General features: G+C 34.6%; 1 protein-coding gene across 1 annotated transcript in view; it reads left to right on the top strand.

Annotated features, from left to right (window-relative positions):
* Positions 1-25,389, top strand: part of LOC149567352 (mitochondrial fission 1 protein A-like) — a 45,194-nt gene that overhangs the window by 10,361 nt on the left and 9,444 nt on the right. Inside the window, exon 2 of the mRNA XM_089820530.1 lies at positions 17,458-17,599. Coding sequence (XP_089676656.1) covers positions 17,458-17,599 — 142 coding nt within the window. The remainder of the gene's footprint in view (positions 1-17,457; positions 17,600-25,389) is intronic.

Consider the following 25,389-nt stretch of genomic DNA (forward strand, 5'->3'; position numbering starts at 1 on the left):
AGAGGCTGTACGGTAGTGGGGGCAACAATGAATGAAGTTGTACGATATATGTATGGAGGCCGTACGGTAAGTATATGGAGGCTGTATGATTGGTTGGAAGGCACTACGACTTAGCTTGGAGGCCGTACAATTGAGTAATGGTAGTTGCAAGGAGAGTTGCAAGGAGTGTTGTGAGAAGCAGATGGGGTACGAAAGAAGGAATGATTTCAGATCTGCACTTTAAACTATTAATCCTGAATTCATCAGACAATGCCAAACAAGAATGGAGATTTGAGCACGAACAACCTTCAATTAATAATTGCCAAAAGATGTGCTCCAAATTGCCAGATCCGAGCAAAGTATTACATGCAATGGAATAGGGTGAGGGATGAATACCACCGAAACTGCAGGAGCCAAATAGGGAAGGTTTTTCACTTCGAAATGGCGAACAACAAAGAATGCCAATAGGAATTCATAGGACAAAGAAAATAATCAAAACCACATACCTAATGACTACCAATAAGCCGTGCTTAAATACTCGTTGGGAAAACCTTGCCGAGGGTGTACAAAGATAGCTGATGGCTATACCAACTTACGGAAACAAAACAAAAATGGGTCCGAGATAAACTAGATCAATCGGCCCATCAACAATAGTTTGATTAATAATTTATTTTATGATGAGAACATAACGTGACGGATTACGGTAAAAGGAAAACATTCAAAGAAGTTTCCATCCAAATCTTCTCCTTTTGTCCATAAGTCGGGGCCTAAGGGGAAATCTTAATTCTTTTGCCTTTCTTCTTTGTTATCATGAGCTTATTTCTTTTGACCACCAGCCAGGGTGTGTGGGGGTGATGAGATGTCAGTATCCCCCTTTTTGGTCCGTGTTTTGTTGTTTCTATGTCCTGTTTGTTCTTTGTAGAACTTAATGCATATCTTTCGGTTATATAGCAAGCTGCCTAGCCTTGCAAAAGCTATGTATTCGGGTTTCAGGGCCCCTTCAAAAATTGTTTTTCTAATAAAAAATATTTCAAGGGCTCACTTCCTTAATGGCTTGGCATGTATTATTAATAGTAAATGCATTATTTTTCACTTGTTCGTCAAAATCCATCACTTTTAAAAAACATTGCCTGTTAGGGGACATTGCAAAACATTAATCAACGATGAATTTCTTGCATGTTTCTGTCCTTCAAATATGATGAACCTTGTGTCGACCCATCAATCCTTGATGGGTTTTAAGGAGTCCATTGCATGTTTCACCACTTTGTCCAATAAGGCAAAAAAGAACCTTTTCATACACATAGCCTAGGCCATTGTACCTCTCAAGAACCACATTCATTGATCCCACTATTTTTTGCCAATATGGTGATTGAACAATATTGAATGTTAATCCATTGGCATAGACACATTTAGCTATTAATTTATCGGAAACCTCTCTACCCTCATTGTTATTAAAATTATTGTAATGTTTCTTTGTAATGCCCCTTTTAAGATTTCTTCAATTCCCACAATCCAATGATTATGTTTATGAACTTTGGGATTTTATTGAAGGTTCTAATGGATTCCTTTATATGCAATGTTACAAACTTAGAGAGCTTGGTTTGTGAGATCTGTATGTATTGAGAATGCTATGATAAAATCATCTTATTCAATTTAATATTAAATATGTGGTGAACCTAAACTTTGGTGTTCTACACAATATATTTTCAGATCTTAATTTGACATAGTTTGCTGTCTTAAAGGAACAATGCCAAACTTTCAAAGTTATAATGTCCCTTATTATTAGATCTTATAAAATGGGATAATCCATTTACAAAATGAATTATATTGTTATAAATATCCAAATGTATTATATTACCCCTTATAGTGTTATGCTGTTGTTCACGAAATACTCGTCACAAAGATATATGATGCTGCCGAATTCGTCTTGATGTGCTTGCACCAAATTGGGGCCTTTACTAATATTGAGTTTGTTCTATGTACAACTAATTTCCATACTAAGCTAAGTGCCCCTATTGAGTGATCCCATGAAGAAAAAAGAAGATAAAAGATTGATGATGAACTCAACCATTTGGAACAATGAATTGGAGGACTAGTTGTTCAATGTTTTTACTGTTTGATTGATGTTCTAATTTATGTAATTCTCCTCCTATGATCCCGTATGAAATGAAATTGAACTTCATTTTATATCTTGTACCTGGGAGCAGTTAAAACAGATGTCTTTTCATACTAATTATTTGACTTTTCTTTAAATGGTTGACTTAATCACTGCCATTTTCTAATCTAATTCCCCCTCATAGTGATCTATTTTTCATTGATTTAATTATAAGCAGTTATCACTGTAACCCTTCTAATTCCCTATTTGTTGTTCTTATTAATTGTTACGGTTTAATAATATCTACTAGGCATGTTCAATGATATGTATTGAGCTCGTTTTATTGTGCTGCAGTTAGAAGCCATCTCTAATGCTATCGCTGAATATGAATTATTAATTTTTTTTATGTTATGTGCATATGACTGCATTGACAATCATTCATATCTGATCTGAAGAAAGAGTTTGAACTGTATACATCATTAGACTAGATGTGCATTGCGAAAGATGTGTATAACATTGCAGATAAATGGAGAATTGTCTTCTCCACTCAAGACACTGAATCGTGCTGTGTATAGAGTGATCAAGTCATCCATCGTTGACATTAATTATTATTATGTATTAAGCTTGAGTAGACTTGAACCCAAGACCTCCCAGATGAAAGGTTCACAATTTATTGTTGTATTTGTAGGCTCCTGCCTAATATTAATAACATATTTATTTATTAATGTTATCATTATTATTTTAATTCAACTATTTATCATCATATTGATTATTATTTATTATATTGTATTCCTTTAATTGTATTTATCTATTTGTTAGATCCTTGCTCGAGAAGGGGACATCACATTCTTTAAGGGTCATCTTAGTCTTTAGTTTATTAGGTAGTTTCTATTTTTCGTCTTTAGTTCATGATTGTTTCATAATAGAAACATCATCTTTGTAAATCTATATATGGAGCTTTCATTTCTTCTATTTAATATAATATTGATTTACCATAACATGACATTAAAGTAGGTCAATGGGATATCATAAAACTTAGCAAATTTTTTAAGAAAAAATTGAGCCTCTTCTGATTTGGATTTTTGTTTTCAATTTTTTAAAATAAAATTGTTGGAGGCAGAAAAATCTGTAATTTGTCTTGAAAGATTTTTGCTAAAAATCGTGAGCTTGGTTGAAGGTTTTGGTCGTGCAATTTCCTGGTTTGAGCAAAAATTTCTGATTTTTAGGGTTGCAAGCACTTTACATATACTTGCATGTGCTTTTTGTGAGTTGCACGATGCTTTCATGTGCTATTTTACCACATGAGGCCTCATGTTTTTCTGCATGAAGGTTTCTCTAATTGGTTTTCTTAAACTTTTCCCTTAAAAAGTTCTGATGGGTTTTCTTAATTATTTTCACCTCATATTTTTTATGGGTTTTCATATTTTTTTTCCCTTAAAAAATTTCTAACGGGTTTCCGTAATTGTTTTCCTTTTCCCTTTAAACTTTTTTTGTTGGTTTTTAATAATTTTGTCCCTTAGAAGAAATTATTTCAGTTTTATAATTTTTTCCTCAAATAATAAGGATTTGCTCTTGTCAAAGAGAGCTCTTTGGTTTTAATAAAGTTTTACTGATTTTTTTTCCTAAAAAACGGTGTTTTGTATGCTGATCCATGTCTCAAATTTTGTGCCAGCTATCTATTTGCTTTTTTGATTTTGTCCTCAATAATTCTTTCTAGATTTTGTAATTCACAAAGTTGTGTGGGATTCCTTTGTGGATTTTTACCATTTTTTCCAAAAATAATGATGATGTGTGTAATCTTAGGTTTGGTGATCTTTTCTTCAAAAATGGCGAGCTTTTGTAATCTATTTTGGTGCATTGTGCTATTTTGCAAAAGTTTGGAGGGTTTGTGTATCTATCCACAAAATCATCGAAGTTGTTCTTGGTGTGTGTCTTTGGCTACAGGGACCGATATCTCTGCTATCCAAAATCTGGTTGGACATCTTGTGATGATTTTTGATCAAAAGTTCTACAGATATTGGGAGGGCTTCTAAAATCCCCTTTTCCCGGGCCTTTGCTAACAATAATCATAGCACTAAGCAAAATTACTTTTCTTATTCATGAGCATGAGAAGGAAATTATAGTAGTTATTTTACATGTTCATAAGAAAGCGATCAACAGTTATAATAGATTAATTGAATTTCCTTAACCAACATTTGGAAGAGCATTTAACCCACAATGCAATACATATATAACTGTCATCATTACTAACCATTACTTAGTGGAAATAAAGATACTTTACATTATAAACTCACATGAAGATAGTTTTACAACTACTTACATATTTGGATGGAAGAGAACCAACGACTATAACCAAGTAACTGAAAATAAGATAACTGATTAAATGATATTAACCATCTAATATATCTTCAATCTTGATATTGCAAATTCATAAAATTAAAATACATGTTTCTAGCAAATATTTGAATGCATACCATAACTCTATCTTGTGCAAGTCTTGGTATTTGATGCAGAGGAGAAGAATTGTTTGGGGCTTAACCTCCCAACTGCGGACCCTTAAGTATCCCCACACAATCTCAACTGAGAAAGGCCCTCCCTACCCTGAATGGACATGGGATACCTTGTCCAGCCATAGAGCATCCTAGTATTAGAGTATCAACCCACCGCTTGACTAGACAACAAGATGTAAACATTGATCGATCATGAGCTGACTCAATTTAAACTCTTTTTGACACGCTGTCTAGCCACGAAGCATCCTAGTATTAGAGTATCAACCCACTGCTTGACTAGACAACAAGATCTAAACATTGATCGATCATGAATTGACTCAATTTAAACTCTTTTGATTACTTGCTTATTTGGCATTGATTGTTCTTTCCCTTATCGTACAGCGATGTACCCGTGGTTTAATGAATATCAATGCACACCCTTCATCTCAACTATGCTGGTCTTCCTGGATGAATGTCTGGGGTGATTTGCCTTAACATTATATATATTCACAGCCATGCATACTGCCCGACTTGGATCTATGGCTTCACCAAAAGATTCATAATACTTGACTTTCATAAGAGTACTGAAACATTTTATATTCATAGCCAATGCATTATGCCCGACTTGGGCCTATGGCATTATAAATGTGAATTATAACTCTTTTCAGATTAGTTCATTATTATACAGGTGCGTCACTCATCTCGAGCACATTTGACAGAGATTTATTAAGAATGCATGATCATACTCGATATGCTTTCATGAACATTTTTTGCTATTAACATGGTGGCTCCTTAATTATATCAGTTCCAGAGGGAACAACAAAAGGAATACGCAGGCTGAAAAGCATTCCAAATTCTGGACTATGAAGAATATTGAATCATTCCTTGATAGGAAATCGATAATTGAAATGTATAATTTTGGAAGGATGCAAAGAAGTTTAGATTATAATGCATGACTTGGTGAGAGGTATAGCTCGACTTGCAAAAATAACCAGGTGAAGCTGAGTAGGTTGTCTCTCTTGTGCAATCTAGACTTATGATATCGTCCTGTATATGGATGTTGGGTATCTAGTCCCATACATGACTCTTTAGAGCAATGCCGATGATTACTCACTGGCTTTAGATAGAATCAAAAACTATGGAAAACAAGAATGGTTCTCGACACAAATGAAACTTGAGTGTTGTAGACCGAAGAGGTGAGAAGCAATGATAATAATCCCTCACCATGGGTGAGCATAGATATGCAAGAAAAGCTCCCGTGTGCATGCTTAGTTACACAAGAAAGTTCTAAGGTGGCAAGGCGCTCACAAGGCCACTGGTTCAAGTATGAATAATGTATGATGAGCCATTACTCAAATATAAAGTTCGATGTAATAAGAGAAATATGCAAGGTGGCCGCTCTAGCCAAAATAATAAAGCTATTGCCAACGAGAAAGAATAATAATCCAATCTCTTAATGTTCTAATACAAGGACATCATCGTACTTAGCTATACTCATAGATGTATATACACATACGTGCATATATTCATAAATCATAAACATATGTATTTTATGTATACGTTCAAAATAGGCACATACCTCTTAATTAACTTATGCACATATACATATATATGTGGGTAAGGGTACATGTAAGAATATACCTAGGTATCTTGGTGTCATTCTAGTATGCCATAAGCAACAAAAGGTTCTCGAATTATGAAGGTAACAAATTTGTTAATGCTTTTTTAATTATATAAGTTGATTGGTTAGTTCATGGTCATCCAACATACACTTTTGCTTGCCTAGCCCTTTACCCTTAGCCATGGTGGTTTAGGACTCGTACCTATTGCCCAATGATAGGTGGTGCCCCATGTGCCCAATTCCTTTTTGGCAATGCTTTCCCCCCTTTGACGTACTCTTGCAAAGAAAGAAATTCCTCACAATAATATCGTATTCCCCAATATAATCACAATTACTATAGCAAGTTATTATTCATAAACCATCATAACAGCTAATCACCATTTCACTTCCCATGAATTTATGATGAATAACCCACTTTCCAAGGTTTCAATATAACAATATAATAACATCATACGATTAACTAACATGTCATCTTCATATGAATTATAACAATTAACCAACATGTCATCTTTATATTAAAATAAAATGATTAACCATCTTGCCATTTCACGTGATCATAACTAATTTTACCTGTCAATTGACTTCACTTGAAACCTCAACTGCTATATGAATATTTTTGAATTAAGCCAAAAATTGGGATGTAACAATACCCCCCCCCTTCGCCCCCTTTCATCGTCCTTGATGAATTTTACAATTTTAAACACTAAAGAATATTCCAAATACTATATATATATATATATATATATATATCATGAAATCTTCTCATTTGAAATTTGAATCAAAATCTAAGCCATGGTCAAGATCAAGGTCTATCATTCGTTTATTTTAATGCTTCAGAAAAATTTTTACACAACACCATAAGATCAAAAATGAAACACACATACCTGTGTTTACTCTACCATACCTGAGCTCACTTCGGCTTCACTTTGAATTGATAATGTTTTAGGATATTCTATTTCATGTTCTTGTCACACTCATGTAGACACTTATAATATTTTTAGTTCAATTCTCATACTAGTGTTCAATATAAAAGAGCAAAGATAATTTCCAATTCCTCAACTATCATGCTCTAGATCATAATTTGGTCATAGAAATTAAATCACTCATACATACCATTTGATATGTGGTACTCATTAAATGAGTAGGTCATTGCAAGCACTCTGACTATCCAGTATGTTGTACTTATACATACCTGTCTTCTAACTACTAGCACTCTGACCTCTAGCGATCATAACAACAATCTTACCACTAAGCCTACCTTGGCTAGGGATTTCCAATGGACACTGTGTGCCCGATCACCCACTGCTCGACTTCCAAATTATGATAATTGTCATTCTGATTCATCTTTATGATATTGCAAATTTATCCATCTGTCCAATTCATATGGACCACACCATTATCTCATCCCTTCCTGACTATTCTGGATGATCTTTGGTGTGATTTTCCAGCTTACATTGTAAAATATTTAGTTTTACAAAATAAATATTCATTTTGTATCATTCAACATATTTTTCGCTCCCTTGCAATAGTGTTGGGCCCAAGGTTCAGTGTCGAATCTAGAGCTTTGATACCATATGTAAAATCCCCTTTTCTCGGGCCTTTGCTAACAATCATCATATCATTAAGCATGGTACTTTTTTATTGATGAGCATGAGAAGGCAATTATAGTAGTTATTCATATGTTCATAAGAAAGGGATCAATGTTTATAACAGATTAACTAAAATTTCTTAACCAACATTTGGAAGAGCATTTAACCAATAGTGCAATACATATTTAATTGCCATCATTACTAACCATTACCTATTGGAAATAAAGATACTTTATATACTCACATGAAGATAGTTTTACAGCTACTTACATATTCGGATGGAAGAGAACCAACAACTATAATCAAGTGACTAAAAAGAAGATAATTGATTAAACGAAACTTGATATTGCAAACTCAACTGAGAAAGACTCTCCCTACCTGGAATAGACATGGGACACCCTATCCAGCCATTGAGCATCCTAGCATTAGAGTATCAACCCACTGCTTGACTAGGCAACAAGATCCAAATATTGAACTACCAAGAGCTGACTCAATTTTAACTCTTTTTATTACTTGCTTATTTGTTATTGATCGTTCTTTCCCTCATCATGTAGGGACGTACCCGTGGTTTAATAAATATCTTAGTTACTGGTTTGAGTTCGGTTTGAAATACGGGTTCAAAGAACCGGTTCGCTGGTACGACAAAATTTTGGAAAGGGTTTTGGGTTCGTTCATACAAAAAAGTGTAAAAATTATATATATACATATCTATGAAGCCTAGAAGCATAGAGTATCATAAAATCATATGATGTAAACTCCAACTTGCACAAACGTCTTTTGCTCAATCACCTAGTTGCTCACAAAATCACCTATTTGCACACCACAAATGATGTTAGAAGCCAAAATAACCTACTTACATTTACCTTTTAGGGCAACCGGAACTCAAAAGATATAAGATTTGCCCAAATTCATCCCAAATTCGATCTAGGCAGCCAAAATTTGCTCGGGTTCAAATTTGGAATTGTGGGTTCAAACTGGCCCAGAGAAATTTGAACCTTGATTGAACCTAGGTCAAATCAAACCCATATTTCGAACTGGTTCAAACCCAAGCATGGTTCTTGGGCGAAATCGGCGAACTTGGGTAACGAAGATGAATATCAATACACACCCTTAATCTCGACCATGCTGGTCCTCCTAGATGAATGTTTGGGGTGACTTGCCTTAACATTATATATATTCAGAACCATGCATACTACCCGACTTGGGGCTATGGCTAAACCAAAAGATTCATAATACTTGACTTTCATAAGAGCATTGAAACATTTTATATTCATAGCCAATGCATTATGTTCGACCTGGGCCTATAGCATTATAAATGCGAATTATAACTCTTTTCAGATTAGTCCATTATTATACAGGCACTGCACTCATCTCAAGGAGTATATTGACAATACCCTTGTACGAGCTAGCACATTTGATAGAGACTTATTAAGAATGCATGATCATACTCGATATGCTTTCATGAACATTTCTTGCATGATGTCTCCTTAATTATATGAGTTCCAGAGGGAACAACAAAAGGAATACACAAGCAAAAAAGCATTTCTAATTATGGACTATGAAGAATAATGAAGCATTCCTTTATAGGAAATTGACTAATTCAAATACATAATTTCAGAAAGATGCAAAGAAGTTCAGATTATAATGCATGACCTAGTGAGATGTATAGCTCGACTTGCAAAAATAACCAAGCGGAGTTGAGTAGGCCGACTCTCCTGTGCAATCTATACTTATGTTATTGTCCTGTATATTGATGTTGGGTATCTAGTCCCATACATGGCTCTCTAGAGCAATGTTGGTGATCACTCATTGGCTTTAGATAGAATCATAAACTATGGCAAAACAAGAATGATTCTTGGCACGAATAGAACTTGAGTATTGCAGACCGAAGAGGTGAGAAGCAATGATAATAATCTCTCATTGCGGGTGAGCGTAGATATGCAAGAAAAGCTCCCGCATGCATGCTTAGTTACACAAGAAAGTTCTGAGGTGGCAAGGCGCTCACAAGACCATCAATTCAAATATGAATAATTTATGATGAGCCATTACTCAAATATAAAGTCTGATGGAATAAGAGAAATATGCAAGGTGGCCACTCAAGGAAAAATAATAAAGCTATCGCCAAGGAGAAAGAATAATAATATCTCCAATCTCTTAATGTTCTAATACAAGGACATCATCGTATTAGCTATACTCATAGGTGTATATACACATACATGCATATGTGTGTAAATCCTAAGCATATGTATTTTATGTATACGTTTAAAATAGGCATATGCCTCTTAATTGACTTACTCACATATACATATATATATGTGGGTACATGTAAAGAGTATACCTAGGTATCTTGGTGTTGTTCTATTAAAACATGGCATAAGCAACAAAATGTTCTCAAATTATGAAGGTAACGAATTTGTTAATGCTTATTTAATGATATAACTTAACTAGTTAGCTCATGGTTGTCCAACGTACTCTTGCTTGCCTAGTCATTTACCCTTAGCCATGGTGGTTTAGGACTTGTCCCTGTCTAATACAACATCAATTTACCTTAACAACTATGAAATGCCATTTCCAATGGTCCCTTTGATCTCTTATGTGTCACAGGTTGTTCTTCAATCATAGACCATAACAACTGTGAAATGCTGTTTCCAATAGTCCCTATCTCTTATGTGTCACAAGTTGTTCTTCAATCATAGACAAAAATGGATGGCCCTCTGTAGGTTCAAGACTGGAAGGTGATAGAGAGGCCTCTGATCCTTTCTTAGTCTTTAGCAAAGGATGAGCACTTGTAGCTTGTTTCATTGCTGCTTGATCTACTTTTGCTTGCTCTTCAATATATGCCAATACTTGTTCCTCTATAAGGAGGCCTTTACCTTTTGGCTTGTCGAGAGTTTGATGCCTTTTTGAGGGATAAAGCACAAATGTGCTTTCTCTCAGTTATTGTGCTTTGCAATGACCATAAGTCCAAGTGGAACCTCCTTCACCTTGAAGTTGGTGTACTGTTTGCACATATTCCCAAAGGAGAGAATGTGAGTTTGTTTTGAAGCAAGGTTGGCTCTCAGAGCTAGAAGCAGTTGCCATTTTAATACCTAACAGAATATATTTTATAGACAACATGGATAGGCACAAACCAAAAAGAAAAATTTTCAAGACAAAACTAGAGAGTTCATTTGTTAAAAAAAAAATGTAAGGAAAAAAACAAAAACAAAAACAATAAAAAAACTTATCTCTTTTGAAGAAATCTTCCTCTACAATCTCTTTGCAAACAAACCAACACTATAGTAGCACTACAAACCAGCTTAGTAATAGCACTGCAAACCAGCTTGGAGCTTTCAACGACCAATTTTTAACTCTCTTTGTGCAATGAAAAACAAATAATTAAGTTTAGTAATGGAGCAAAATGTTTTTGTTTTTCATTCAAAATAGCATAGAGACAGGCTTTGCCTTTTTGGTATTTTCAATGGGCAAAATTAGGGCCAAGGGTTCAAAATGCACTTTTTGCAAAGAAAATACACTTTAAAAAATAAAAATAATTCCAAATTCGGCCTGGGTTCAGCTGGTGGCACATTTTGGGTTGCAAATTCGTTCAGATCTGCTTGGGCTCGACAAGACTGGTCCAATAGGTTGGATCCAGTATTGCCTGGACATACAGTGAACTGGCTCGACACTACGAACCCAGTTCAAACCGAAATGGGACCCATGGCCTGTGGACAGATTGATAAGTCTGAGGAGAACAAAGATCTTGGCAGCCATTTGCGCTTTTTTCTATTTCATATTAATAATCTCAAATATTTTTCTTCTTTCTTGATATTTATGTGACCTTTTGCCCACCTCTATTATTTTTACATATCTATATGAGCAAACATATTTTTCCTATTGTTTGATGTTTATGTGATTTTGTGCTTGTAAAATTCTTAAAATATTAACATTTGCAAGAACAGCTAACGCATTGAACTTTGCAAGAATAGTGCATTCAGAGAATTTTGTCTTTTCCAACTTGTTTTTTGTTATAGTATCATATCTATTGTCAATAATTACAAAGTTATCATGAATGGTAAACAATCAATTGCTTCATCATACCTATTCAATATAAAAATGGACATTTCAAACACTTAAATATAAAGCATTCCATCACATGTGTGATGAAATAGCAGTTGCGCGACCCTACTAATTCTCCAAATTCTACATGGTAAGTTCTATGTTATTTTTGACAATGGCTAATTCCAAGACTAAAAGGTATATTATTTATGTACATGAATGCAGCCTACTGAAAAAACATCAGTGCATTTTGAGCAACGCATAAAATTGTAGATTCTTGAAAACAATATGTAAATCAGATTTTTTTATGATGGGTAATGAGCTGAAGCTGAGATTAGTTAATTCTTACTTAGCTTGCATGGGTAGATGAGTTGGCTTGAGGTCATGGGTAGTTCCCCATAATCTCGGGTTCAAGCTTCTCCCAGGATTAAGAGGTGAGACATCTTGTGGATGGCTGATCTCACCCATGGGGGACTAGTCTTGCCCTAGCTCGCATCAACCGCTGGTCATCGCTGGCCTAGGTTGCGGGGACACCTCCATGTAAAAAAAATAAAAAAATGATTACTTGTTGAGATTAATTATTATTATTTGTTAGGTTCAAGTAGACTCGAGCTGAAGACCTCCTAGATGTCACAGCTTACCGTTGTGCTATAGATTGCTGCCTATGCAAATCAGAAATTTAACTTTACAGATTGTTTTAGATTAACTAGAAACCTAAGTTTGTAAAAGAAATCTCTGAAAAGGTACAAGTTGTTATTTTTTAGGACAGAAATGTAAGAAATCAGAAAAAGCAATACATAATGATAAGGCAATGAGCACAATGTTTACCCTAGGAAAATCCTCTTTGAGGGAGAAAAGCCCAACAAATAATCTCTTACATATCAGATTAGAAAGTGCAGAATATACAAAATCAGGCCTTATACAGGGAAAGTCACATACAACAATAGATATGTCTCTTCTCTTGACATGAATACGAAAACAATAAAGATTTCTTCTGAATATTGATCTCCTTGAAGCAAATATGTCTGTATATCTATCTCACAAACTGAATGCTTCTTTGTGAACTTGTCTTGACACTTCATCGTCTTGACCCTTTGTTGCCTTGACCCTTCGTAAAATAAAATGTAGATAAATAAAAAACACAATAACACTAGGTATGCCCTGGAAATCCCTCCTACTCGTGGGAAAAACCCAGCCACACCAAAAGTTCTCCTTTATTGAATAATCAATGGAACTCAATACAAACCTCACAAGCTTTATCAGAAGAATCACTTCTTCACTGAGCCTCACAGATGCTCAAGACAAAATGATTTACACATCAAAATGACCATGCACTGATCATTCACAAATGATGCCTGCAACAAACACGGTGATAGCTTTGCTTCACACTGATTTTCCTCACTCAGAATTCCCTATGATCTCACAATACGAGAAAACTGCAGAAGTCAAGACACCGCCAAGAGAATGTCTTCAGGCAGTTCTGATGTTACGCCATATAATATGCACCTGCAAGAAACTCATGATGAAACAGTATAATACTTGAAAGATATACACACAAACAATTATATAAGATGAACGCTAACAGTCACCTGCAAGAAACTCAGTATCTCAGAACAATGCACATATCTTTCATAGCCACTGAGAAGAAGAAAACTTGAGCACGATCCTGCCGAATATATAATTATTACAAGGAGATGAATCTTTATTGAATTTAGTGACTCAAAGGCCATGTCTGCAGCAGTTACAAAATAACTCTTTAATATGCAAACATGAAGCCCTTCAAATTCTGAATGTTGACAAACTTGAAGACTCTCTGTAGTCTTCAGAGGTATCCAAAGATGTGACTCTTTAAAGCATAAGCCATGTACACAACAGTTAAGATGCCAGACTAATCACTATGAATCATAAACACTATCTGCTTGGAATAGGATGGGACCATGATGCCATGTCATTCTTATACCCAAATGAAGAAGGAATGCATAATACAATTAACAAATGACAGTGATTACAGATTCAGTTTCCAGCTATTTACACACCATTACTATAATGCTGACCGTAGTTTGATAATAAATGAAATTGTTTCATCCCACAGGAAAACATTTAGCCTCTGGAATAAAGACCCAAGAATAGTGGTAGCAGATACGAAGGAAATACAATTGGACAATTTGACAGAAGCTCCCAAAGGTGCAAAGCAGAGAATCAATAAAACATACAAGTGAGAATGATCTCTCATGCAGTGAAAAAACACTAACAATCTTGACCCTTGAGGTCTTGAAAATGAAGCAACACACTACTTGAGTTGTCTTGAAAAACATTTCGTTTGATTTTGTTTAGAATATGAAGGCCAATCTGCCTTTAGCTAAGAGAAATCGCTCTTGAAGCTATAAAACACTAACACTCCCTCTTAGCTATGGAGATATTTTCTAAATATCTACATCATGGAGTCTGTCAACATGAGGCCACAATGGCTACAACCATTTGTGGAAAGCTCAAAGGTTCATCGTAGAATCTCTCAACCTGATGTCATCATGGAGTCTCTCAATATGATGTCTCATCTCAGTCTTAGAGATGAACAAGGGCTTTCACCCTAAGCTACCTCATATTTCTGTCTCAGGGAAATATACACTAGAATGGCTTTCACCTCATATTTCTCTCATAGAGAAATATGCACTGCAAGTGCTTTCACCACATATTTTTCTCTCACAGATAAATATACATTACAAGGGCTTTTACCTCATATTTCTCTCTCACAGAGAAATATACATGACAAAAAATATTCATGATGATGTGACTCCTTATGAATCTCCAAACACTTGCATCAATCTGCTGACCTCCTTGGTCAAGATTGCCTGCAATGCTTGCCTAAGAGGAACAATTTTCAACACACACCTGCAGAATTTCTGACATACTAGAGTCCAGGATTGTCTTCCTTTATTTCATCCCAGATCACCCTATTCCGGGTAAGTTTGTGGAGCTACCAATGTCAAATCCAGATTGGCTGTGTAATCCTGTTCTTTGTAGATGAATTTTTTTTCGAGGACTTCAGCACTTGACCCTGCAACACTGCAACTTACTTAGTTGACATCTTCACTTCTTCACAGAACTCTTTCGAGTCCTGCCTGAGAGATTGCAAAGAATTTCTCTGGAAGTGAACTCCGCTCTATTGATCTTAGAACATTAAAGCCCTCAACTCTCAACTCGTGCCTTGAATTCTTGGGATGTAACTCCCTCTGTATGGCATTTCCTCCTCTTAAGAAGAAATTGATCACAAGACAATCTGAATAGGTTCTTCTTCATCGAGATAAGTCTCCAGTTATGTGCCACCAACTCAGCCTTATGACAGCAAGCTGTTCTCGATTCTTCAGCCTTCGTGACTTCCTCACAAGATGCATAAAGTTCTTCCTCCCTTGAATGCAATCTTTCATCATTCTTATGATCCTTGATCCATCCTGGAACCATTTTAGAGAGATTATTAATAGTTCATAGGATCAATCTATCCTGAATAGAAATACCAATGCTAGAAGCATATTCAAGGGTATGAAATACTTATCTCTTTATTGTCCTATCTTCTTCACAATCCACCAATTGTTCTTTCCTGATTTTTGCACCCAAAGATTGAGATCTCGAAATACGCCGTATTTCATATATATATAGCATATTCGACTTTCGCTTCCTTTTGAGGTCCTAATTTAGTTCCAAATGGTGCTGGCAGAACTCAGAAACTGTAGGTGGAGAAGGGCTCTGATTGGTGAGTGGCAAGAGCCAGAGGCTACACAGCCATGAGCAAACTGGGAGACATTCCAAATGATAGTTGCTATACTTAGATCTGTGTGTCCTTTACGATCCCTGATGATGTATGGTGTCCGCAACCCTGGAGTCGATTGTGTATATTGTGAATGGATCTTTTTCTCACGCTGTTCTGTATGATATGATAAGAGCTTCATAGTAGATGTGAATGTTCAGGTCCTAGATGCCAAATTGAACTTCATTGAGAATTAAATCTGATCAGGTATCTTGAACCCAGTCTAATAGCATGTTAGTTTTTAGAAATGGAAATATAAGCAACCAGAGAAAAACAATCCAAAAGACAATGAACACAATGTTTACCCTGGGAAAACCCCCCTCCTCGAGGGAGAAAAACCCAGTAAATAATCTCTTATGTATCAGATAAAGAAGTGCAAAATTCTGTATACAACAATCAGGCCTTACACTGGGCAAGTCTTGTACAACAATAGATATGTTTCTTCTTTTGACGTGATTATAAAAACAATAGAAAATTCTTCTGAATATCGATCTCTTTGAAGCAAATATGTCTCTTCATCTATCTCACAAATCAAATACCTTCTTTACAAACTTGTCTTAACCCTACAACGTCTTTTGAAAATGATGCAACAAACTACTTGAGGTGTCTTGAAAAACATTTCATTTCATTATATTCAGAACAAGAAGGCTGCCTTTAATTAAGAGAAAATAGCTCCTGAAGCTATAAAACACTCACACAAGTAAATATGAATGCATAAGTTTTTGTAAAACAATTTCAACGGATTCTATTATTCGCAGACAGAAATGGATAATTACATATATGGATGCTGAATTTGGATGTGCATATTCCTTTTCCTCAAGCTTCATCATTTTTTGCGATCTTTCCATTCATTCTCAATGTGATTTGCCACACATAGTTGCTTGATTGGACTGATATCTTTTCATAAATGTTTAGTGCATCTGCCTTTTAAACATCACATCCATGTTTATTGAAGTCTAGTTTTGGTCAGTGACAAATTTGTCTACGTAGCTATCTAGCTCCTTGTTGGGTTTGCAGCTTGATTCTTGTTTCAAGGTCCATAACATCCAGATTAGCCAAGAAATAATTTCTTCAAAACTCTACACTTTCTTTGGCTCCATTTTGTAGAAGCTCAATTTATTTTTAATAAAGTAAATATCTGAAGATTTTATGTAATGGTACCTTGCAACGTCTATATGTACAGTAGTCTGGCATCTATCCTGTTTGTTTGGAGTACAGGCAAAGTGCAGAGCATTATTGGCATTCAGACAATATATGTGTTCTTCATGATTTCTTCTTCAAAAGTCTGCCTTGGTTAAGAGCTTGACTATGCTTTACACCAAAGTAGGCTTGTAGCCTCGAACTAAGTAAAATAAATATTGAATCTAAACAATGCTTCTCAATCCTTTGTAATATTTGTAAGCTTATCATTGTCTGCATGCTTGAGAGAAATAGTTTCCTCATCATAGTATGATGTAAATGACTGTTATTGGCTCCATGGTTTTCCGATCATATTATGATGTAAATGATTGTTATTGGCTCCATAGATTTTTCTCTGTTTTATAGGAGAAACAAAATTATTCTTGAAAAAATGTATTTCACACAATAAAACAAGTGTCATATCCACATGAATATTTTTTCTGAGTTATTGTTGTCCTGGCATAGCTTGTTGGTTTGTATTTTATCCAACAAAGAATTACACCATGTGTCTTTTGCAATTTTTTCTCTTGCTTATCCATCTGGAATGTGCATTTTATGGGCCCTTTACTGAAGCATGTTATAATAATAGAAATACTGGAATGATTTTTTTTTGGATTGTTTTCAAACTTGTATTTTTCAATAATGGGTTCTTTGTACACAAGCAGACCTGTGAACGTGAAGCTGCTGGAAAAGGAGCTGGACTCTCAAAAGATTCAGATATGAGTGACACCATCATGAGGTTGTCATGGGCACTTGTACATTCACGTCGTTCATCTGATGTTCAAAGAGGAATAGCAATGTTGGAAGGTTAGTGATCTTCAATTTGATTTATTATTTTGTAATAAGCACACTGTAGTCCATTTCACCGCCTTGAGAATACTCAGTAAAAGTACAAACAAGGGGCTGACAAACTCAAAAAATCACTTATAAAGCATTCATCATTCTGTTTCCTATTGAAAGGTCTAGTAAGATGCACTATTCTATTTCTTAATTCTTCCTCTATTGCATTAGTCTCCACTACAGGATTAAGTTTTAAGAGAAGGTGCTCAATCACCATGGAAAAATTGGTGTCCCCAAGGCCCATGATGATTTAAAAAATGGAATCAGTGAGACAATAATTAGGAAAAAAATGTTGCCTTGTCTCTGGACACTTGGAATGAGAGTGATGCTTGTAGCCTTGCCATTGAAATTTTTACTGGTGCAAACAATTTAACAAGCAAGTCCTTAAAACTCATCAAGGTTATAATTTGAGTTGAATTTGAAACTAAAACATCGGATTCTATGCTTTTTAATATTTCTCAAAAATCTAGCATCTTGAAAAAAATAGCCATTATTTAGGGGAAACATGAGTGGACATAGGGTTCATGGTTAGCATTCAAAAATATATGAGAAGAAGAATGGACAGAAACTTAGGAAATAATTGCTGACATGTTTCCAGTGAACACCAGGAGTGAAAGTGATGCTTGTAGGTCTGTCATGGAAGTTACTACTTGTGCAAGCAGTAATACAAGGAAGTCCTTGGAATGCATCAATGTAATAATTTGGGTTGAACCTAAAACTGGGACATCTGATTCTATGTTTCATCAAGTTGAAAAAAATTAGTCAATCATTTATGATAAATCAATGTTGTTGTAAAAAAAGGAGATGAAAGCACCTTATATAGACTTACAAAGAGGATGTTTCTAAAATAAACAATTGTGAACTAAAGACGAAATTAGAAACTACTTAATAAACTAAAGGTACTGAGTTGACCATTAAAAAAAAATTGCGATACTCTAATACCCTTTCTTAATGGTTGTAAAATTTCTGCAAAACTCTGATGAAAATATTCAGTAATATTCTGCAACTACCTCTGATCTAATACCTTTCTTTCAATGGAGATTGTCTAGTTTTGTTTCTTAATAAGTATGAGATCTTCCTTTGCTGATAACTGATCTGCAAGTAATATTTTATATTCTGATATAAATCGCTGAGGTAATGATTGCTAAAGAGGCAGACTTGAATGTATTTTTTGTGTGCTCTTTATCCACAAAACATTCCTCTATAAATAAGGCGACTAAAGAACATGACCCTAGAAGGGACATGTCCTTTCCTAGATCGGCCAGGACTGTCTCTTATAAATCGGCGCCTATTTAAGGATTTGGACAAGGTAACACTTAATAATCTTGTTAGTGTTTAGACAAACAAGAATTAACCTAAGATAGACGCTGGTTATCTAGAGGACAGTATAACATATTTATAGGTCTTCAAAGCCATCATTTCTATAATCAGATTTGTATGATCTGTTTTATCAGAACAGTAGGATTATGAAGTTACGGAATTAACACTCCCTCTTAACTTGATAATCATACTGTGAGATTAACATATCTAGCATCATCAAATAATATGAATAAGCATAGAATGATACTCTATATCTATTTGAATCCTCAAACATGAGGTATTATAGAACATATGATACTTATGTCATATCACTATACCTGTGATGTGACTTATCACTTACACTAGTGATAATGATATTGCATGAAAGCAATATACAGGATAAAATCTGAAGAATAATTGAATTCTTCATTTATCCAAGTTGTGATTCATAGATACTGGCTCTTCTATATCACAAGTTCCTGAGCTAAGATCTCCAGAACACAGGATAAACCCTGAAGAATAAAATTCTTCCTTTATCCAAATTGTGACTTATAGCAATGTCTATATCACAATATGTCATGAACTCATCCAGATCTTACTGTAGAACTCTACTGTTTAACACATTATCTAAGAGATCGTCACCTCTTATAATGTCTTTTATACAAGTGTTCATTATCTCAGAGATCGTCACCTCTTAAATAATGAATACAAATGGTAGAGCCCATAACAGTCAATAGCCTGACCAAATAAAATTACTTTATTAATAATTTAAAGAGTACAAATGGATTACAACTCAACCAAACCATTTCTCCTTCTGAAGTGTTCTATCTTCACTCTGGATAGAGGTTTGGTGAGTATGTCTGCTATTTGATTTGCAGTGCAAATGTATTCTAATTTTACAGAAATCCTATCTATCATAGCTCTTACATAATGGTAAGGAATTTCAATATGCTAGGACCTGTCATGAAAAATTGGATTCATTGAAAGCTTGATGGAACTTTGATTATCACAATGAATAATTGTAGGATTCATGGCTTGCCCAAATAATCCCACAAGTAACTTCCTTAACTAGACTGCTTCTCGAGAGGCCATCGCTACTGCAATGTATTCGGCTTCTATGGAGCTTTGAGCTACTGAAGACTGCTTTCTGCATATCCAAGATATCATCGCTGATCCTAAATTGAAACAACATCCTAAATTACTTTTCCTGTCTTTGACACTTCCACTCCAATCTGAATCAGTGAATCCATGCAAATCTAGATCAACTTTCTCATATTTTAGTCCAAAGTTAAGAGTGCCTTGTAAGTATCTCATAATGTGTTTAACTGCAACTAGGTGAATCTCCTTTGGCTCACACATAAATTAACTTAAGGCATTAACAGCATAACAAATGTTTTGTCTTGTATTTACTAAATACATAAGGGACCCAATCATCTATTTGTACTTTGTAGAGAGTAGAATCTATGGAAGGTGATTCTGCTGTTGCTTCCCTAAGTTTATGTAGATTAGTCTCCATTGGAGAAGACATAGGCTTGCAATTCCACATTCCAAATCTCTTCAAAATGTCTGATGTATACTTCTCTTGATTAAGTATGATACTGTCAGAATTCTACCGTACTTCGAGTTCTAGGAAGTAATGAAGGAGTCTCAAATCTTTCATCTTGAATTCTCTAGTTAGATCTTTCTTGCACTGATCTATGAGATGATCATCACCTGTTATTGGTAAATCATCAACATACAATATCATAATTACCATATCATCTTTATCTCTTTTATAATATAAATTTGGATTTGCTTCATTTTTGGAGAATCCTAAGCTGGTGAGATACTTATCAATTCTTTCATACTAGGTTCTGGAAGTCTGTTTAAGCCCATAGAGAGCTTTCTTGAGCTTGCAAACAAAAATGTTAGAATCATGAGTTTCAAATCCTTCAAGTTGCTTGAGCTATACTTCTTCTGTAATCTTTCCACTTAGGAATGCTGTTTTTACATCCATTTGATATACTTTCCATCCCTTCGATGCAAAAATTGCTAAGATTGCTCTTACGGAGGTGTATCTGGCAACAGGAGCAAAGGTTTCTTCATAATCAATCCCTTCTTTCTGAGAAAATCCTCTGGCTACAAATCTAGCTTTAGATTTTTCAATGCTACCGTCAGCAGCATGCTTTATTTTAAATATCCACTTGGAAGAAATAACAGATTTTCCTTTAGGTCTTGGAACAATTTCCCAAACATCATTTTTTATAATAGATTGGTATTCTTCTGTCATAGCTTCTTTCCAAGCTGTATGTTTAATAGCATTAGAAAGATTGGTTGGTTCTGTTTTGGATAGATCACTCATTTTTGTAATATAATTAAAAAATCTTTTAGGTCTTTTGCTTTCTCTGATTGTTCTAGAAGGTGCAGCAAAGTCTTGTGCTTCTTCTACTATTTTGATGGCCCAAAGTGGTTTTTTCGTTGAATTTTGAGTTTCTTTAGGATTCATATTTTGAATTTCATCTTCAATTTCTTCTAAGTTCTCCCTCTGGGACCCAAAGTCACTATTTCTTTCAGAACTAGATAAAGGAGAAGGTTCTTTAGAACTCAGGGCTCTTTTGAATGCAAGATCTTCAAAAATCACATCCCTACTAAGTTCAATACTTTTCTATCCAGGTATGAAAATCCTATATGCTTTAGATGTTTCACTATACCCTACAAAAATACCTTTCCTTCCTGAGGGTTCTAACTTGGTGCTCTTTTCTTTTGGAACATGGATATATACAGGGCACCCAAAAATCCTAAGATGACTTATATTGGGTTTGACCTTAGTAAATACTTATTTAGGAGTTTTATCTCTAAGGTAGGAGTGAGGGCTTCTATTTTGAATATATATAACAGTACAAGAGGCTTCTGCCCAAAGATAATATTCTAGATTTTGATAAAAAATCATAGCTCTAGCAGCTTCTATAATTGTCCTATTCTTTCTTTCTGCTACCTCGTTTTGTTCAGGATTATAAGGAACAATGTACTCCCTCTTAATCTCTGATTCTTTACAAAACTTTTTAAACAAGTCTGAGGTATATTCCTCTCCATTATCAGTTCTAAGGGTTTTAATTTTATGTCCTGAAAGATTTTCAGTTAATGTTTTGAATTCTTTAAACCTCTTTAAGATTTCTTCTGATTCTTTGCATTTTAAGAAGTAAATCCATGTTTTCCTAGATAAGTCATCTATGAACAAGATATAATACTTGAATCCTCCAAGAGAAGGTACATACATAAGTCTACATAAATCTAAATGAATTAATTCCAAAACATTATTTGTTTTCTTAGTACTATCATGAAATGGACTTCTAGTGTTCTTACCCAGAGCGCACCTTTTGCATATGCTTGAGTGGCCTTTATTTAGTTTAGGTAATCCAGTAACTATTTTCTTGATAGTTGATAAGGTTTTGAAATTTAGATGTCCTAATCTTCTGTGCCATATTTCGTTTATGTCTGTAGCTTCCTGAACTAAGGCTTGAATAGGTCGACTAGATTTTGTATTCAATTCATACAAGTATCCTTTTCTCTGACCAATCAACTTCACTTTCTTGATTGAGGAGTTCTTTGCCCAAGTTAATACTTTGCCATCCACGAATGCAACATTATGCCCATCATCTTCAAGCATTGTAATTGAGATTAGATTTCTTTTAATTCTTGGTACATAGAGTACACCTTTGAGAAGAAGAATATTTCCTGATTTTAGTTTCAAGGTGCAATTTACAATTCCTTCAACAGAGTGTGCTGAATTATCACCTATGGTAACTTCACCGTTAACCTTCTCTGAAAGAGTCTAGTGTTTCTTTGTATCCCATTATATGTCTAGAGGATCCACTATCAATTACCCATGCTTTATTTGAAATTTCATTTGATAGTGAGGAGTACAATACATGATTTTCAGGGTCATAGGTATCGTCTTCCCTAATAACATTTGTACAGTTTGCTTGTTGTTTAGAATTCTCAGGACAATTTGATTTGTAGTGTCCAAATTTTTCACATTTGAAACACTTTATTTTTGATAAATCTTTTTTGGGTTTTCCATTCTTTTGATTTCCCTTTTCCTTCTTGAAATGCTTCTTCTTGCTCTTATAGGAGTTAGCATTAAGAACATGAAGTTCTTCATCTTCTATTTTTAGTTTCCCTCATTTCTTTAATTTTCTAGATTCTTCTTGAAGACGATCGTTCTTAAGTCTGTTGAAGTTAGGAAGATTATCTTTGACACTTATTCCTTGTGCAAAACTCTCCCATGAATCTGGTAATCCATCTATAGCCATTAGTGTTAATTTTGTATCACTAATAATGTTTCTTATACTTGATAGTTCATCTCTAATGATGGCAACCTATAGGAAGTAAAAATTTATTGATTCTTTTTTCTTTATTTGAATGTGATTTAGTTGCTTTTTTAGTTCTAAAACCCTAGTTGCATTGTTGACCTCATATGCATTTCGTAATGCATTCATCATATCAAATGCAGTTTGATGTTTTGTAAGCATGGGTACGATATCATTTTTCACTCCATCTAATATGATTTGAATTGCTTTCCTATTTCCTTTGCTCCAGATGGATTTATGAGGTTCAACTGACAGTTGTTTGGATGCTTTATCAACGAATTGTCTTACATCGTTCTCTTCAAGAATCATCATGATTCTGAATTTCTAGGCCTCAAAGTGTTATTTCCCATCAAACCTGTCCTCGGGTCTGATTGTGTATGCCATTGAAGATAGGAAATAGTTGCTAGATATATATGAAGTTTGATAACTGAATTTTGCAGAGCCTAGGTTCGACAACCTGACTCTGATACCATGTAAAGTTTCTACAAAACTCTGATGAAAATATTCAATAATATTCTGCAACTACCTCTGATCTAATACCTTTCTTTCAATGGAGATTGTCTTGTTTTGTTTCTTAATAAGTATGAAATCTTCCTTCGTTGATAACTGATCTGCAAGTAATATTTTATATTCTGATATAAATCGCTGAGGTAATGATTGCTAAAGAGGCAGCCTTGAATGTATTTTTTGTGTGCTCTTTATCCACAAAACATTCCTCTATAAATAAGGCGACTAAAGAATATGACCCTAGAAGGGACATGTCCTTTCCTAGATCGGCCAGGACTGTCTCTTATAAATCAGCGCCTATTTAGAATTTGGACAAGGTAACACTTAAGTGAACTAATCTTGTTAGTGTTTAGACAAACAAGAATTAACCTAAGATAGATGCCGGTTATCTAGAGGACAGTATAACATATTTATAGGTCTTCAAAGCCATCATTTCTATAATCAGATCTGTACGATCTGTTTTATCAGAACAGTAGGATTATGGAGTTATGGAATTAACAATGGTCATCATCTAACTACTATCTTTTGGGCACAAATTCTTCAAAAGATTCTATTGTTGTTGAGACCATCTTGGACCTGCAAAATGTTAATAACCAAGAAGCCATCCAATTTGATGTTTGGATAACAAAGATATTATAGCCTGTAGCCAGAGACACCAAGATGAAACTGAAACCACAATTTCTAGGAATATCACCAAACCCTTTTGCAGATGACTACGCCCCAAAATAGACTGTCAAATGATTCCGCAAGAACTTTTGTAGATGACCACTACGGCTCAAAACAAACTGCAAGAAGCCACAATTTTTAAGGAGAAAATTTTGAAAAACTAGATGTAATTTTGAGGTGAAAATTGATCAAAACTAGACAATAGAATCCAAGACAGATCAAATAATTCAGAGCTTCGTTATTAAGGAAAATCAGAAAAATCCAACAGATAATTTTTGAGGAAAAAATAATTATAACTCAACAAATATTTTGAGGAAAAATTATCAAAATCCATTAGAGAAACCTTCAAACGGAAAAACATGAGACTTCGTGTGGTAAAACAACACATGCAAGAAAAACATGTGGCCCTTGATATCAGAGACTTTGCTCAAACCAAGAAATCATGCGATCAAAACACTTGACTAGGCTCGCAATTTTCAGCAAAAATCTTCGAAGACAGACCACAACAGTTTCATAGAATGCTTCCAATGATTTTTATTCAAAAAAAATGAAAAACAAATTTCTAGAAAAAAATTCCATATCAGAAGAGGCTCATTTTTTTTAATAAAATTTTTGTCAAATTTTATGAAATCCCATTGACCTGCTTTGATACCATGTTATGGTGAATTGATGTTGTAAACATAGGAGATGTATGCTCCTTATATAGATTTACAAAGACGATGTTTCAAAAAAAAACAATTGTAACCTTAAGATGAAAATAGAAATTACTTTATAAACTAAAGGCTAACTAAGATGACCACAAAGAAACATTACAATATTCTAATAAGAAACACACACTGACATATGGTTAATGGTTTATAATGCAAAAATGTGTAATGGGAAAAAAATGGCCACAACTTCACAATGGTGGGGGATTATTCCAAAACTCGATGCCTC

The sequence above is a fragment of the Cupressus sempervirens genome, chromosome 3 (assembly GCF_028749045.1).
Source record: "Cupressus sempervirens isolate cs-2001-9-10 chromosome 3, ASM2874904v1, whole genome shotgun sequence".
Classification (NCBI taxonomy): domain Eukaryota; kingdom Viridiplantae; phylum Streptophyta; class Pinopsida; order Cupressales; family Cupressaceae; genus Cupressus; species Cupressus sempervirens.